General features: G+C 40.5%; 1 protein-coding gene across 1 annotated transcript; it reads right to left on the bottom strand.

Annotated features, from left to right (window-relative positions):
- Positions 1-1,704: 1,704 nt before the first annotated feature.
- Positions 1,705-16,334, bottom strand: TTC22 (tetratricopeptide repeat domain 22). Its single transcript, XM_014064857.2, has 7 exons — positions 15,690-16,334; positions 12,942-12,997; positions 11,280-11,395; positions 9,835-9,953; positions 7,924-8,085; positions 6,805-6,957; positions 1,705-2,455 (listed from the first exon to the last, which is right to left on the bottom strand). Exons 1-7 carry the CDS (start codon positions 16,245-16,247, stop codon positions 1,925-1,927), a joined length of 1,695 nt encoding a protein of 564 aa, XP_013920332.2. The 5' UTR covers positions 16,248-16,334; the 3' UTR covers positions 1,705-1,924.
- Positions 16,335-17,337: the final 1,003 nt, after the last annotated feature.

Below are 17,337 nucleotides of genomic sequence, written 5' to 3'. Positions count from 1 at the left end.
TTGAATAAAATCAAAATGTTTACCATCATTTTCTTCCAATAAATAATTTCTAATTTAAGGCATATGATAATGTAGTTTTATGTTCTCTCTTTCTGTCACGGTGAAACGCTCCAGCTACCTGGCCTTGATTTTGTTGGGGAAAGACTCATTGGTGAATTATGACATTTTAAAAAATAAATTACAAATGTTATAGAATATAAATGGAAGCAAAAGAAATATTCCATATACTAAAGATATAATCAGAACCCTTGCACATCAAATTCCTAAATTGTCAAACAAACACAGGTTTCTTTTTATATCTAAGAAGCCAATAACCTGGGCGTTGCCTGGGTATTTATTATTAGGGGGAAAATGTCTGGACCAAACGTAATTTCTAATGTTGGATTTTCCCCCTTACCAGAGGGAGCCCCCTTGTGGAGTACTGTGAAGCCATTACCATAGCAATTTCACTGCACTGCACAGTAGAAGCCATTTTAAGGCACAACAGGCTGTATATTAACAGAACACACACCCCAAGGGGTTTTAGGGGTGTCTCACCCCCTTGGTATTTGTTTCCAGAGAGTAAGTCATCTGCGTACCAGATTTGGTTCAAGTTGCTGCAGGCATTCCAGAGTCATGCTGGAACATACACACACACAGCCGTAGCACAAAATGTGTCTTCTCTACACAATGCTATACCTGTTCCCTCCTTGGGATAACAATAGCTTCCTCATTCAAACTAAGACAGCAAGATTCTTAAGTGGCTTGTAACACACATGAGAAGTTGTGGCCTTTCAAATGTTACTGAACTCTTAGCATCCCTAATGGACATACTGGCTGGTATGGCTACTGGGCAGTATAGTTCTATCTGCGAGGGCTGCGGATTCTCTATCCCTGTTCTACATCTTAACTCCTTTTCCACATTAACAACCTGTAATCTGCTAAACAATGGAAACTGCAATAGTATTCATTATTGTTAGAATAGCTTCAAGTAGATATCAAAGAAATAAATAAACGGTGGATCTGCATAGCACTTAGACTGAAGGACCACTAGGAAAAATAGGAACTGTAAGCTAGACTGGGAAGTTAAAAATACTCCTGGAAGAAGACAAGTCAATCACTTCTATCATGTGGTTAGGAAAACAACATGGATATTAAAAGTCAAGCTCAGTTTGAAGGAGCTTTAGTTACCTGGAGGCTTAAATGGGACTGCAGTATAAATCAGGAATCTTCAAATGTTTTTGTCTAAACATATGTTAAACAACTGTAGTGGCACAGAGCAGTATTGCAGGCTAATTCTGCTGACTATCAGCAGTTTGATCCTGTTCGGCTCAAGGTTGAATCAACCTTCCATCCTTCCAAGGTTGGTAAAATGGGGGACCCAAATAGTTGTGTGCAAATGCTGACTCTGTAAACCACTTAGAGAAGGTTATGAAGCGATATATGTCCTATGGCTAAAGAACCAATTTTCATATGCTAAGATCTGCAGTTCAAAACCGGTTCTAAGGTGGAGGCTGTGGTACAGTATCAGCACTATGTAAATACAGACTCCCCGGCTTAAACATTTCACTTATTTTTCATAAGTTCTTTGTTCCTTCCTCTCTTTTCTCTGACACCTTATCTGACTCTTGTAAGAATTTGATTAGGTTTAAAAACAAGTACACTAATTTTGCTCCAATGTGAATGAAGATAATACGCTCAAACATTCTATATGCGCAAGATTCAATGCACCCATATTTCTGAATGTATTTTTTTTTTAAAAAGACAGAGAGAAAGAACAGTCATTTTTGAAGATCACCATAACTCTGGTTTCTCCAAAGGTACATAAGGTTTTTGAGTCTGTAGAAAGCATTATAGCTCTCAAACATACAGTTTCTTTCTGCTTAATAAAGAGAGTTTAACTACTGGGGTAGTAGATAAATGAAGAAATACTTGAAGCAGCAGGTCAAAAAGAGAATGAACGTTCACTCAGTCTGGCTCGATTAAAATCACATTTCATGGTCTCAAAAAGCAGCTTCACCAGTTCTGTCTTCCCTCGAGCCAGCATAGCTTTGGAAAGTTCAAGCACCTCACTGGTGTGATGCCGACAGACCAGTCGAAGTTCCTGCTGCACTTGCTGGCTTGGATATTTCTCTTCCGCCTTCTTCACCCACAGCTCTACCTCCTTCATTAGCATCTCCACGTTAATCCTCTTCTGAGCAAACAGGGTAAGCAGCAGCTCCATTAAGTACCGGAAGCTCTCTCTGTGTGTGGAACCCACATCGTCCAGCTCTATGGCTTGCTTGAAGCACTCCATGGCTTCCAGAGTCTCGTTTTTAATCCAAAGACATTTCCCTTTCAGCACCTGGAGTTCAGGCAAGACATTTCCCAGGTCTAATTCCATGGCTTTAGTAAAGAGCACAAGGGCTTTATTGAGGGCATTTTCATCCACAAGGAAAAACTCCTGCATAGCATCTACTCCCAGGTAGTAATATACCTAGAAAATTTAAAAATGAGAGAAAAAAATCCCAAGGTCATACATGTTTAAAAAAGCATCATCTTTTTATCAAAAAAAAATCAAGAAATCTACAGGATGTGGAAAAACGCAATCATAAACTTCAATGCTTTAAGAAATCCCCCCCCCCACCGCATCTGTGATGGATCATGAAATATTTCACAAGGAGGAGTATCTTGAATTGCAAAGTTTTAACAACTTTAGCATGAGACTCTGATCAGTCTACAGATATGAAGAATCAGCATTTTTTTCTTGTTTCTTTGGTCAACATACAATGAATTTAATGATTAGGAAGCAAGGAAGTTCTGTTCTTCTATACTTTTAGAAGTTTGGGTTTTTTTCTTTAAAAAATGCGTGTGTGTGTTAAATCTTAACAGAGATATTTTTGCTGGGATTTGGGCCTCAAAACTCATAGAAAATGTCAGATCTATTACTCAGCAATATGCCCCAACTTGTTGCTTGCACTGTCTTGCACTGCTAGAAGGATATATGGATGAAGTTGGTCATGCTTGCCTTGGACAGACTCTTTAATAGAGAATTTCCCTAAGATAATGCTGCTACAGAAGAGGTTTAATAAGCCAATGCAGAAGCTACTTGGCAGAAAATGAAAAGAAGACCATGCTACAAGAATAGAAACAACAAAAAAAGTTGGCGACACTGAATCAAATCGGGGGGATGTTATCAAGAAAAGTTCTGGGATGGGGAACTTGAGATTGGACTTCCATTTGTCAGAAATGGTGTAGGGTTTCCTGCTTGGGCAGCAGGTTGGACTAGATAACCTACAAGGTCCCTTCCAAGGTCCCTTTGTTAATCTGTTAAAACCAGCAGACAGCCTGATCTCCCCAGGATGGTGGTTCTCCATAAAGTTGGCAAGAAAAAAGCAGCACTTCCTTGCTTCAATAAAGCTGAAATTTTCAGAATACATCAGCCCAAATCTGCCCAAAGTACAAGGATCATACAGATCTTGCTGCATCGCTGTTAAATAAAGATACTTGGGCTGTGTGGTTAAGCTGGTGAATGTGGTTAGATTATTTCTATGAGCTGGATTGTGTTCAAAGCCCCCAGTGCTGGATTTGGTTATATGCAGTTGTGGTTTTAACCCTGGAACTCCACTCAGAGTCACTTTTGGGAGATGGATACCCTTACTATTATTACTATTGTATCAGAGGTGGTATTCAGCAGTTTCTGGCCAGTTCTGGAGAACTGGTAGCAGAATTTTTTAGTAGTTCGGAGAACCGGTAAATACCACCTCTGATTGGCCCCCGCTCCCATCTATTCTCTGCTTCCCGAGTCCCAGCTGATTGGGAGGGAATGGGGATTTTGCATTAACGTTCCCCTGGAGTGAGGAGGGAATGGAGATTTTGCATTAACCTTCCCCTGCCACATTCACCAAGCCACACCCACCAAGCCATGCCACGCCTACCAAGCAACGCCTACAGAACCGGTAGTTAAAAAAAATTGAATCCCACCACTGTACTGTACTACTGCTATTACAAAAAAAATAAAACACCTAAATTTTACGGTTCAGCAGCACATAGGAAACAAAAGAGACCTTAAGAATTTAGGGTAATTTCTCTCACTATCTCACTGTCCATCATTTTTGTAACACTATCTCTAAATTTTATGTTGTTCTGTGAGGGTTTTCCTAGAATAAATGAAGGTGAGGAACATCCCAGCTGTTTACCCCTCTACCAAAGTGGCTCCCCTAACACCTTCCTTAGGACTCTTTACAGTGTCATGTGTAAATATGTATCTAAACCAGAACTTAACTGGATTGCGTGTACAATATATGTATATGTGTATGTCTTCATGAATGTATATCTATGGTATATGTAGTAGAACTTTTAAAGCAACAAACCTATGCTTTAAATACAGTACATTTGGTCTCTGACTAGTGTGGTCTTTTTAATCTGATTTTTTTCTACTAAAGAAAAGTATGTTGAATGTCTGTTATTTTCTGCTGGTTTTAAATATTGCAAGTTGCATTTTTAAAATTACAGTTATTCTGTTTTTCTCAGACTTAGAATATTTTGTGGCTGGTGTGTGTGTGTGAGTGTGTGTGAAGAGCAGTCCAAGTGACATAAGGAATATTGAAGCATTTTGGTGTAGAATCTCCTCACTCGGTAAGGAGTTGAGTGTCTGATTTGATGTTCTAAGTACTTGTGGATATTGCTATTCTTGATTGGCTGTATCAGTTTAATAAATCAATAAACAGGTATTTTTTAAAATGGGAGCAAATCGATTTTGAACAAATAAACAAGAACATTTTTAGCTCTATATTGTAGTTTGCTGAATAACAACATTTTATTATCTGGTTAGGCTTCTAATCTATCATCACCAGACTTCAAGGATAGTCTTTTAAAAGAGGTTCCAACATCATTGTTTTCTCCTTGTGCATCTCACCTTTCTTTCCATCAATCCTTCTGCCTCGTTTTCTCAGGAAAAACAAATAGAATAGCTACCCAAAGCCTTTGGTTTGCTACCCAAAGTAGTTTAGTATTCTTTGTCTGGAAGTTCCTAAAAATAGTGAACTCAGTGAAAATATATGGATGTTGCCTCTGGGGATGTGGACAAGGCTATGCGAGCTGTGAGTTCCTCCACCTGCATACTGGACCCGTGTCCCTCTTGGCTGACTGCCAACAGCAGAGAGGTGACACGAGGCTGGATCCAGGCGGTTGTTACCGCCTCTCTTCGGGAGGGACACCTCCCCACCGCGCTTAAGGCGGCGGTGGTGAGGCCCCTCCTGAAGAAACCGTCCTTGGATCCAGCAGTTCTTAACAACTATCGTCCAGTCTCCAACCTCCCCTTTCTGGGGAAGGTTGTTGAGAAGGTGGTGGCCTTACAGCTTCAGCGTACCTTGGAGGAAGCTAACTATCTTGACCCCTTCCAGTCTGGCTTCAGGCCCGGTTACAGCACTGAAACCGCTTTGGTCGCATTGACCGATGATCTCTGGAGAGCCAGAGATGGAGGCTATGCGTCCATCCTGGTTCTCCTTGACCTCTCAGCGGCTTTCGATACCATTGACCATGGTATCCTTCTGCGACGACTGCGGGAGGTGGGGGTGGGCGGCACTGTTTTACAGTGGTTCTCCTCCTACCTCTCGGACAGGTCGCAGTCGGTGTTGGTGGGGAGGGAGAGATCGTCCCCGAGGCCCCTAACCTATGGGGTGCCGCAGGGCTCGGTTCTGTCCCCCCTGCTATTTAACATATACATGAAACCGCTGGGCGAGATCATTCGGAGGCACGGGATTAAGTACCATCAATATGCGGACGATACGCAGTTGTATCTGTCCGCCCCGTGCCAACTCAATGAAGCGGTGGACGTGATGAACCGGGGCCTTGAGGCTGTTAAAGACTGGATGAGAGCTAACAAACTGGTACTCAACCCGGAAAAGACCGAATGGCTGTTGTGTTTTCCTCCCAAAAATTTGGCTAACGTTCCATCAATCAGGCTGGGGGGGCAAAATTTATTCCCCTCAGATAGGGTCCGCAACTTGGGAGTCCTCCTGGATCCACAGCTGAGTTTTGACCACCACTTGTTGGCTGTGACCAGGGGGGCATTTGCCCAGGTTCGCCTGGTGCGCCAGTTGCGGCCCTACCTGAACCGGGAGGCTCTCACAACAGTCACTCGAGCCCTTGTGATCTCTAGGCTGGAATACTGCAATGTGCTCTACATGGGGCTGCCCTTGAAGAGCATCCGGCGACTTCAGCTAGTCCAGAACGCGGCCGCGCGAGTGATCATGGGCGCACCACGGTTCGCCCATATAACACCAATCCTCCGTGAGCTGCGCTGGCTACCTGTTGATCGTCGGGTGCACTTCAAGGTCTTACTTACCACCTATAAAGCGCTCCATGGTAGTGGATCTGACTATTTGAGAGACCGCCTCCTGCCAATTACCTCCCTGCGTCCCATCAGATCGCACAGAGTAGGCCTCCTCCGAATTCCATCCGCCAGCCAGTGCCGACTGGCGACTACGCGGAGGAGAGCCTTCTCAGTTGTAGCTCCGACATTATGGAACAACCTCCCCGTGGAGATCCGTACCCTCACCACAGTCCAGGCCTGCCGCACAGCCCTTAAGAACTGGCTATCCCGTCAGGCCTGGGGATAGGATTACTCTAACCCCGCCCGAATGTTGAGTGAATGTTGTATTTTTATGATCAATTTTCTTTTAATCACGATTCTTTCTTTTTAAGTCTTGTCTTGCACTCCCTTCCCTTCATTGTTGTAAGCCGCCCTGAGTCCCCTCAGGGAAAAGGGCGGCATATAAATTTCCAATAAAATCATAAAATCATAAAAAATCATATATGGACAGCATAGATAATTTCACTTACTTGGCCAAGATCGACGTAGGTTTTCAGGCAGGGGTGGACTTTGATGACTTTTTCAAGATCAACTTTGGCCCCCAAAAGGTTGCTCTGGTCTGGCATTTCAGCCAAGCCCATCTTCACACGTTCCACATCCCGTAAATACAGTTTAATCAGCATCTAAAGATAAATGTATAGTGCTCAGTTGATTGCTAAAACCTTGGGGAGCTGCTGAAAGAGAGAAATTGACCTCATGTGGCTTTCTCTGCTTTTGAGCCTCCTAGAAGGGAGCAGAGGGGTACGATCGATCTAAGGACAGTGGTCCTCCACCTTAAGATGTGTGGACTTTAACTCCCAGAATTCCCCAGTCCACATCTTAAATTTGCCAAAGTTAAGAAACACTGGCCTAAGGAAAAAGTTGCTAACTAACACATTCACTTAGAAAATAACAAGTGGCAAACTACCAAACAACTATACCAAGGCAGATGTCTATGGAGATTCAAGATTGTTTCTTGAAAAAAGCACCTTTGGGCATACCAAGGAAGGGAATTTGGGTTGAAAACCTAGGGCTTCTAGGCGAGGAGTTCTGAAACCTTCAGACTTTCAATGTATTTGGTCAAATTGTCTGCTACAGCTCCTTTTAATGTCAATGTAATATAATGTTGTGTATACAGTTAAATGTATATAGCAATAGCAAAAATAGCACTTAGACTTATATACCGCTTTACAGTGCTTTACAACCCTCTCTACGTGGTTTTACAGAGTCAGTATATTGTCCCCAACAATTTGGGTTTTCATTTTACCACCTCAGAAGGAGGGAAGGTTGAATTAACCTTGAGCCTGGTGGGATTTGAGCTGCCAAATTGCAGGCAGCCTGCAGGCAGCAGATGTAGGCCGCAGTACTGCACTCTAACCACTGCACCACTGAGGCTCTTTTACCTTTTTAAAAAAATATGTTCAATTGTGTCGAATTAGTTTGATGTCATAAAATATTTTTTTAAAAAGGCATTGGATCCTTTGGAAATGCTATCACTGGGTAGGACTGCACTAACAAAATAAGTACTAACTTTTAATCATCTATACAAAAATATTCCCAGGTGTTTTGCTATGTGACCAAGTGAGTTGTTTTAAGGGTAAGCTACCTACCTTAGCACGCATACAATATGCCTGCCAGCTAAGTCCTGGATCAGGGATTACATCCAGAGCCATGTTGCAAACTGCCATTGCCATCTCTAGCTTGCCAAGGAAATGGAAGATTTTTGACAGGCGGTTGAGAACAGGCGGATTATCTCTAGCAACCTCTATTGCCTTAAAAGCAAATACATTTTTCTCCATTAATCATCAGTTGTCATGAACAGGGAAAATTATTAATTATATTCACAATTTGGACACAGGTTAAAAGGTGGAGTTCTTTGGCCACTTGCGTTAGGTGGCAAGTGAGTCAAAGAAAGGATTTCTCTACTATATAATATTTTTTGTTACTGTAAAAGCCTGGCTACTCATTTTGACTTAATGTCCAAGAAAGTTGTTGAATTCACAATCATTTTCACAATCACCCCCACCTGGATGCTGCATTTGATTACATATTCCATAAACATTAGCCAGGTGATTGGGCTGAGACGGTTTGTAGTCCAAGACATGTAAAGTTCCCCAGCTGTCTGCCAAGACATTTTTAATGCCACTTTGGACATGCCCTCATCTTTAATTCATGGGTGAAAAAAACTTGATTAGTTCCCTATAAGGAACTGAAGATTTAGCAAAGCAATAGAATAGCAATAGGACTTAGACTTATATACTGCTTAATAGTGCTTTACAGCCCTTTCTAAGTAGTTTACAGCTTAGATTGCCTCATTTTACCGACCTTGGATGGATGGAAGCCTGAGTCAACCTTGAGCTGGTGAGAATCAAACTGCTGGCAGTCAGCAGAATTAGCCTGCAATACCCCATTCTAACCACTGTGCCACCACAAAGAAAAGGCATATTCAATTATTTTAGACTTCGTTAATGTTTAAAGCTTTAGGAATATTTCTCATATCAGTGAGCTAGCATTACAGTAGAATATAAGCAGGTGAGCAACGTGCCTCCTCTTCCTCCTTTATAATTGTGAAGCTTGGAAGAAGCTTTTTGCTTCTCTTGCTTGCATACAAAGGAGACGATGAAACCAATAACATCATCCTTTCATTATGGTCCTGAAGTATTTTTTCTGGGTGCACCCTCCTTGTTCTAAGTACTCCTTCCTATGTAAAAAAAGGAATGGGGTGTAGTATGTGTTGTCCCCACATTTCTGTGTGGACTGAACTTTTCCCCACAGCAATGCCCCAAACTTCCTATCTTAAAAATAAGGTTTGAAGTATTGTCAACACCTCTTGAAGAAAATTGCATGAACAGGATTGTGATCAAGCAGAATTTCCTGTTTAGCATTCTACAGATACTCATGCAAATGGCTGAGCTTGTACTATCCAATGCAGGCTGAGGTTGCTAGCATAGAGATGGATGTACCAAGCTCAGGTTAGCTTACCACACAACCACAATTCTTTGTACTTGCTTCTAACTAACCAATCAGCAAGCTCCCTTGCTATGCATTTCCCCTTCCCCTTGCAATGAAGTTTAGGTGTTTGTGTGCTCAATTTAGGATTGAGAAGGGAAGGATAAACCTCACTCACAGTGTTGGGAGAAGCAATTAACTTTGAATCCCACTTGTAAAGTGGAAGAAAATGGCAAAGGAAGATATAGTGCTAATTATGTATTATGCAGTAGGAAGAACATTAAACAAAGAAGCATCGAATATATTATGAGCCATGGTGGCACAGTGGTTAGAATTCAGTATTGCAGGCTAAGTTTGCTCACTGCCAGGCGTTTGATCCTGATAGGCTCAAGGTTGACTTAGCCTTCCATTTTTCCGAGATTGGTAAAAACCCAGATTGTTTGGGGCAATATGCTGACTCTGTAAATCACTTAGAGAGGGCTATAAAGCACTATGAAGCAGTATATAAGTCTAAGTACTATTGATATTGAAATATTGTCTTCTTTTTGTAATGATTAATTATATCAGCCTACCTTTCCAAAGCAATCCAGGGGATCAGTTCCAGTATAACCACAGTCATTAATGCCCAGGGGAGTAGTTGAGAAAGAATATTTCCTTTCTAGTAGCATCCCAAGATAGCACCAGGCTACAGCTAGAGAAAAAGTAAGATATACTTCAGACCAGATCATTCCATTCAAAAGTAAAGGTGAAGTTTTTGCCTTATTATTAATCTTAATTTTCTACTTATTAATTGGAGATAGGTCCAGGGATGATATAGGTATAGAAAGGGTTTTCCACATCAGAAAATTCTGATGCATTCTAGCTAAGCCAGCTTACTGCTGGTTAATACCTGGATGGAGAACCATCAAGGCAATATAGACCTGTAGGGTAGACTGTGAAATTTAAAAGATACCCTGGAGGATAACTCCAAACTACTTATGTAATTCTGCCAAGATAGTGACTTGATGGACAGAGATATGTGCATCAAGTCACCGAGAGTTGAGTTCACTCATGAGATTCGTGCATTAGAGCATTCCTCTTTTCTTCTCTGCTTCTGTACATCTAAAGCTGATGGAAAGTAGAGATCAGCTTACATTTATTGCAGCTCACATTATGTAAATAATTGCAATAAGTAAATGCCCACATACAGTACTTACATATTCATTGTTCTGTTTATATCGCTCTGCATTTAAAAAAAGTCATTTGTATGCTTGCATATATTGTTCTAATCAATAGATGCCTGAAGTGTTTTTTTTTTCCAAATGAAAAGACTCTGGGTATAGCAACAAAAATGCTAGAAGAGTATAGAATGTTCTTTCAGATCCATGACATTATTGAGACTAAAGCATTTGAGTATACAGAAGTGATTGCAATCAACCTGGGGGTAACCCTTCTGATAATGTTTATGAAATAAGGACAAACTTCCTAATGGGGAGAACAATTAACTAATGGAACAGCTTGCCATCAGAGGTTGTGGGTGGTTCATCACTGGAAGTTTTTAAGAAAAGACTGGAGAGTCACGTGTCCAAAATGATATAGGCCAGGGTCTCCTGCTTGACCAGGGAGTTGGATTAGAAGACCTCCAAGATTCCTTCCAGCTCTTTTCTAATTGATTGACTGATTGAAATTGAGCTGGTAAAAAATGGAATTGTGTACGTATATTTGTATGTGCATTTGAGCATTATAGAAAATGAGCCATATTGATCCATGGCAACAACCAGTCTGTATTCCCTCTCTTCTCCTTCTCTATCGCAATTAAAAAACCTACATCAATTGAGACACTCTATGGATATGATCAAGTGAGTTGCTGCATACAAGCTTATGCTTTGTCAAATTGTTAATCAGAAAAGATGCTACCAGATTTTTGGGTGTGTATATGTGTGTGGCAAGCAAATACATGCATTCTGGCAATGGTATCCCAATGTTCTGACCTGGCTTAATCCTTGCAGGCTAATGATCAATGAACCATTTCCCCTACCTCTGTAATGTAGATTAGATGACTTTAGTACTTGTTGAAGCAAAACCAGAGTTCTGTTGAAAGCCTTCAGTCTCTTCTTCTCATCCTCCCCTTTGTTCATCCACACCCTATCTAGTCTGAAGCAAAAAGAGGAACTAATATCATTCATACATACAGATGTGTATATGCAGGATTTGCTGAACTGATTGGCAACATACTTAAAAAAAAATTCCTGTAGCCGTGATGGCGAACCTATGGCACGCTTGCCAGAGATGACACACAGAGTCCTCTCTGTGGGCATGGGTACCATCGCTAGCTGCTCTTCTGGTTTTTGGTGCACACATGCACACCAGCTAGCTGGTCTTTGCAGGCACCGCAGCACCAGAAAATGGCCAAAATATTGGCCATAAATGGCCTGAAAATAGCCCCCAAAACAGCCTGGAAAACGGTCCAGAAAACAACCCCCACAAATGGCCTCAAAATGGCCTGAAAACTGCCCCCCAAAGACCCCAAAAACAGGTATGTGCGCACTGGCCAACTGGTCTTTATGTTTCTGGCGCTCCAGCGTGCGTCTATGCATATGTGTTCCAGTTTGGACACTTGGTGCTGAAAAGGTTTACCATCACTGTCCTATAGAATTATTTTTTTAAAAATCAAATGTTGGAAATACTTCTTTGAATCCTGTTCTTCCCATCCCTTCTAATGGTCATACTTCTAAAGAGTGATATGGTCCAGAGGAAGCTTGTGATATCGTTGTGAATAAGCCACGTCTGTTATCTTTTGATTCATTCTTTTAATTTGATAATGGGAGATCTCCAAATTATTCCCAGAGAAGTAAGTAATCAGATATGGAAAGCTTTCAGACAACCAACTTGCCCCATTCAAATCATTATTTTCACCCCCTGGTTTAAGATCAGTATTGCTTATCCCTTGCAATGGAAGTCAGTTGTGTCTGACCTGGATATAGAGATTGACTGTTTATGTGCTGGGTTCAAATTACCCATAGCAATTTTCCAAGAAAAAGCACTGCCTTAATGTATTTGCTAACCTTCAAGAAGTCTCGGGGAATTTTATTGTTTCTACTAGTACATCTAGGGAATTACTTTCACAATGACTACAAAACACTGATTCAAACCATGCAACATATATTTTAGCTAATGTCAGATTTCATCCAGGTATTCATTATATGGACGGATACAACTGAGCCTAAAATTTCTGTTGCTGAGACATATTTTAAGTGGGGTTTGCCCCATTTTATAACCTTTTTAGCCACAGCAGTTAAGGGAATCACTGCACTTGCAGTTGTAAAGTGAATCTCGCTTCCCCATTGCCTTTGCTCGTCAGAAGGCTGCAAAACACGATTCCATGGGCACTGCAACCATCATAAATACATGCCAGTTGCCAGACATCCAAATGAATTTTTATCACATGACCATGGATAACACAACAGTTTTAAGTGTGAAAAATGGCCATAGGTAACTTTTTTTTAGTAACTCTGAACTGTCTCTAAAAGAATGGTGGCCAGTTAAGGACTACAACTGTCTGTGCTATAGCTTTCAATGGAACAAGAAGTTTCTGCCAGTTTGTCCCAAAATGTTCTCGTTCTGTTTTTAATTTTGATATCCTTTCTTTGTGGAGACAACTGATGGTGAATCTTTACTCTGGACTCCTTCCGTGCCTCACCTGATGTGCAGAGTGGCCATGGCAAAGTACCAGCTCCGTTTCTCCTCTAAAGGTATCTGAAATTGGGACAAAGGGAGGGAAGGGGAAAGACAAAGGAGTCTGATTAGGCACTGGGGATCACTGAGTGATCACATTCCCCAGTACCAGTCATTTCATGAAATGAAAGATTGTAGTTGTTAACCATGTTCTTGCTGCAATCCACAAACCATATGACACAAAACTTAAAGTCCACCTCATTTGATGTAATAAATTCAAACCTAAAAATAAAGAGCAAAATCAGTTCATCAGCTCTATTAAATATTGAGTTGTAATTATTTGTCCTGTCCTGTAAAGAGGAGACTGACATTGAAAAGTATTAAAGTATATATTTAATGGAATTATAAGGGCAACATTTTTAAAAATGCAGGTAGAAATTAAATGCTACAATAAAAATCAAAACAAAATTAGAAACAGAGAAAAAGCAGAAACAAAAGCTGAACAGTTTATACCATATGCAAATTCAGATCATTTCTTGTGGCTGAATATTTTCATGCATCTATGGTATGTAGTTAACAAATTCAGTAAAATCAGTCAGATGGATTATCTTCATTGAGAAAACATCATTTTCCTACAAATTATGCCAGTTTATGCAAACGTGTCATCTTTAATAAATAAAGTAAGTAGTAATTGGTTATAAATCATAGGGTTACTTCACTAACATTTTTTAATATAGGTGATAGTTCAAAAGGACACAAATACAGGAAATAAAAAATTGATGTTCATATTGCAGAAATCTCAGGGTAAAAAACAATATTTTTACTGTATATGTCCACTTTAAAATACATTTATGAAGGTTATTTTGATGCCATTCTGTTTTCTCTGCCTAAAAACTTTGAATCCTGCACAATGGTATAAAATTAAACATAGACCATCCCTTTAGTGTAAATATTGTGCTATAACAAGTAATTACAGTTTAGCCACCTGTCTTGTGTTGTGGCCTTTAGTAGTTGGGAGTACAAATTGAGCATTAAAAAGAAAATAACTTCGTGACAGCCGTAAATCAAGAAAATAAGAGTAAGAAAAATAACAAACAGCAACTACCTATTCCTGGTCCTTGGGAAGGACTTGACAGATATAGAAAAATTCCACATCGAATCTAAATATCTGGCTGACTGTGTAACCAACCATACAATAATATAACATGAAACCACAACATCTGCCTATGCCAGGCCCTTGGGAAGGGCTTGACAGGTGGATAAAAACACCACATCCAGTCTAAACATCTGGCTGGCTGTGTAATTAACCACAACAATGAAGATCCTAATTAGAAAATGGAAAGTTAATACTGTTTGGGATGGATCAGGGCTGTTCAGAAATGTCCTTGATATGCAACTTCAAATGTTTTAACCTATTAACCTAAATCTTTCCTGCCCTGATTATTTCTGGATATTTCTTATAGCCATAAGGAAAAGTGGTTATAAAATGCTTTAGCCAACCATGAAGCAATTAGTTATGGAATCCCAAGGCTTATGTATTTACTCTGTTTAACTCCTTCATGATCAAAATTGTGGTAGACTGTGAAGACCACGCTAAGCCATTAATTCTACTTTATAAGCCAGAAGCCTAGGTTCTCATAGTATGCTAAGCCATCAGAATAGCTCTATACCTTCCACAGAAAAACATAAAATTAAGATTCTGCAAATCCTTTTCACATTATTACCCACTGGTGCTGCCACTTCCTCATGCAGGACCAGGAGCTTGGTGATCACAACAGTTCTGGACAAAGTCCTAGCTCAAAGAATGGCTTATATGGCTTATAATGGAAAAAGCCTAAATGTTTTATTTAGTGTCATAAGCATAATTGTAGATGTACCACCTGGTCTAATTACTTGCACTTTTACCCAAAGAAGGCAATAGATAAGTGCTTTGTCTTGATGCTGGTGAAAGATCATCTTACATCTTACAAGACCAGCCTTTTCCCCAACATGGTAACCTTCACATGTGTTGGTCTCTTCCAGCATGGTCAATATTCATGGTGTCTAGGGATATCAACACAGCCCAACATATTTAAAGAAATTACCCAGAGAAAAACTGGTAGGAATTTTCTCCTGGTACCACGTCATACCGGTCATAGAATGCTTAAGAATCCACTTTGTCTCCTCCCACTCTTAGCTCCCAGTGTTGGCGCCTACGTGGGTTTTGTTCAGCATGCAGGTAGTCCTTGACTTACAACACAATTGAGCCCAAAGTTCCTGTTACAAAGTGAGACATTTTTAAAGTGAGTTTTGCCCTGTTTTACAACCTTTCTTGCCACAGCTGCTAAGTGAATCACCACAGCTTCTCCATGGACTCTACTTGTCAGAAGGTTGCAAAAGGGGATCACATGATGTCATAAATATGAGTCAATTGTCAAGCATTCAAATGTAAATCACGTAAACCATGAGGATGCTGCAAAGATTGTAAGTACGAAAAATGGTTGTAAGTCACTTTTTTCAGTGCCGTTCAGAGGTGGGTTGCTGCCGGTTTGGCCCAGTTCGGCCGAACCGGTAGTGGCGGTGGCGGGAGGCTCCGCCCAGCCACCCGAGACTTCTGCACATGCACAGAAGTTTTGAGGGTGCACATGTGAGGTAAACTGGTTAGCAACCCACCACTGGTGCCATTGTAACTTTGAATAGTCACAAAATGTAAGTCAAGGACTACCTGTATATGATAGAACTCCAGTCTCCCACTAAATACAAATGATACAAAGATACAGGATAACTTAGTTACCTGCTTTCCATAAGCCAGAGCCTTGCTGTAGAGAGTGAGGCCTACAGTCAGTTTCTCCATCTTCTCTTCTTCATTTGTTAGCCTGATATCAAAGGCATAAGCATAGCCCTGTTCAGCCAGGCAACGGGCTGCTCTGTCCTGGTGATTTCCCTGCAGCTTGTCTTCTGAATCCAAACCCATAAAGTGGGAGAGCTGCTCAGTGCACTCAGCCTCTTCTTGCTCCTGGTTCAACCTGTCATAGATGTAGGCCATGTTGGCCCAAGCGTTTAAGTTCTCAGGCTGTTCCTGAGTGATATGCAAAAAAATCTCCTTGGCTTGCTCCACTTCCTCCAGGTAGAAGGAAAATACCCCGAGAAGGTTTTGAATGGCATATTGCTGTGAGCCAGTTTCAAACTCCAACTCGTAGAGTAGACTTTCTCGTTTCAACTTCAAGTCTCTCCCTTGGAAGCTGATTGGTGCAGAAGTTTCAAAATTTAAATTCATATCTAGATGAAAGTGACCAGGAATGTAGTCCATCTCATCAATAAGAGTGTCAATGTCCACGGCGGTGTCTTCCATTTTCCCTGCTGGAAAGACTCCTGACCAGTCCAGGAGTCTTCAATCAGCAGCTTTCCAAGATTTCCTCTCTTTCTCTCCGTCTTTCAAATTTGTTTGCCTTTCTGAATACTCCACCTCTTTTTTTTTAACCAGTATTTCTGGTTTAACTGCTGATTCACATGATGCCTGCAAAAGGAGGAGCCGGATTAAATGCCTGTTCTTCCTTAGTCAACCTGCTGCTTCATATTCAGCATTTGCTCAGTGAATCACCCAAAGTAGAAATCAATTCTAGTGGTCAATAATCAGCAAGACTGAAAACCATCACAAGGTAAAGGAGAGCATGCAAATCAGGCATTCTGACTAAACCTTAGTTATATATAAAATGGTTAATAGTTCAAGCTACAGGCTGAAACACTATTATGCATTTCATAATCAGTTGGCTAGAAAGGCAAGCAGAGATCTTTCTCCATATCATCTATCTGGGATCTCCATGCATTATGATGAGTTTGGAGCCTAAGAATCACCCTTGGCTGGGAGCATACTTCAAAACATAGAGGGTGTGGCCAGACAAAAACTAACCTTCATTTCATTTACATTTAAATGAATAAATACAACAGTTCATGTATGAATAATAAAATTAACATAATGTAATTAATAATTTTGTGCTTCTGCTCCATTAAGTACCATAATTTAGAAAAATATTCAAGGAACTGGAAACTTTTTTTGTTTTTTGGAATATATTTGTATTATTTTTACATTTAAAACAGTGCAGTACCGCGAAGTCAGTACATTCACATTATATACAGCTAGTCTCAACCATTAACTATTAGCCTATTTAATACATTGTCTATCCTTCTGTCCAATCGCAATATATACAGTTTGTGCCAGTCTTGTCACCTTGTCTTATACCAATCATAAAATCTATTCCAGACTTCAAAATATTCTGATTCCCCTTTATTTTTAAGTTCAAGAGTGAGCCTTTCTGCTTCCGCACAGGCCAACACTTTTCTGATTATATCTAGCTCTGATGGTGTATTTTTTTTCAATGTTGTGCATAAGTTATGCACACCGCAATTAGTACATGTATAATTAGATAAACTGTATCTTTCTT

The sequence above is a fragment of the Thamnophis sirtalis genome, unplaced genomic scaffold (genome assembly GCF_051295495.1).
Source record: "Thamnophis sirtalis isolate CommonGarterSnake01/CBP01778 unplaced genomic scaffold, rThaSir2_p1.2 scaffold_7, whole genome shotgun sequence".
Taxonomy (NCBI): domain Eukaryota; kingdom Metazoa; phylum Chordata; class Lepidosauria; order Squamata; family Natricidae; genus Thamnophis; species Thamnophis sirtalis.
Note: the sequence above shows the minus strand (reverse complement) of the source record. Positions and strands in the feature narration are given on the sequence as shown.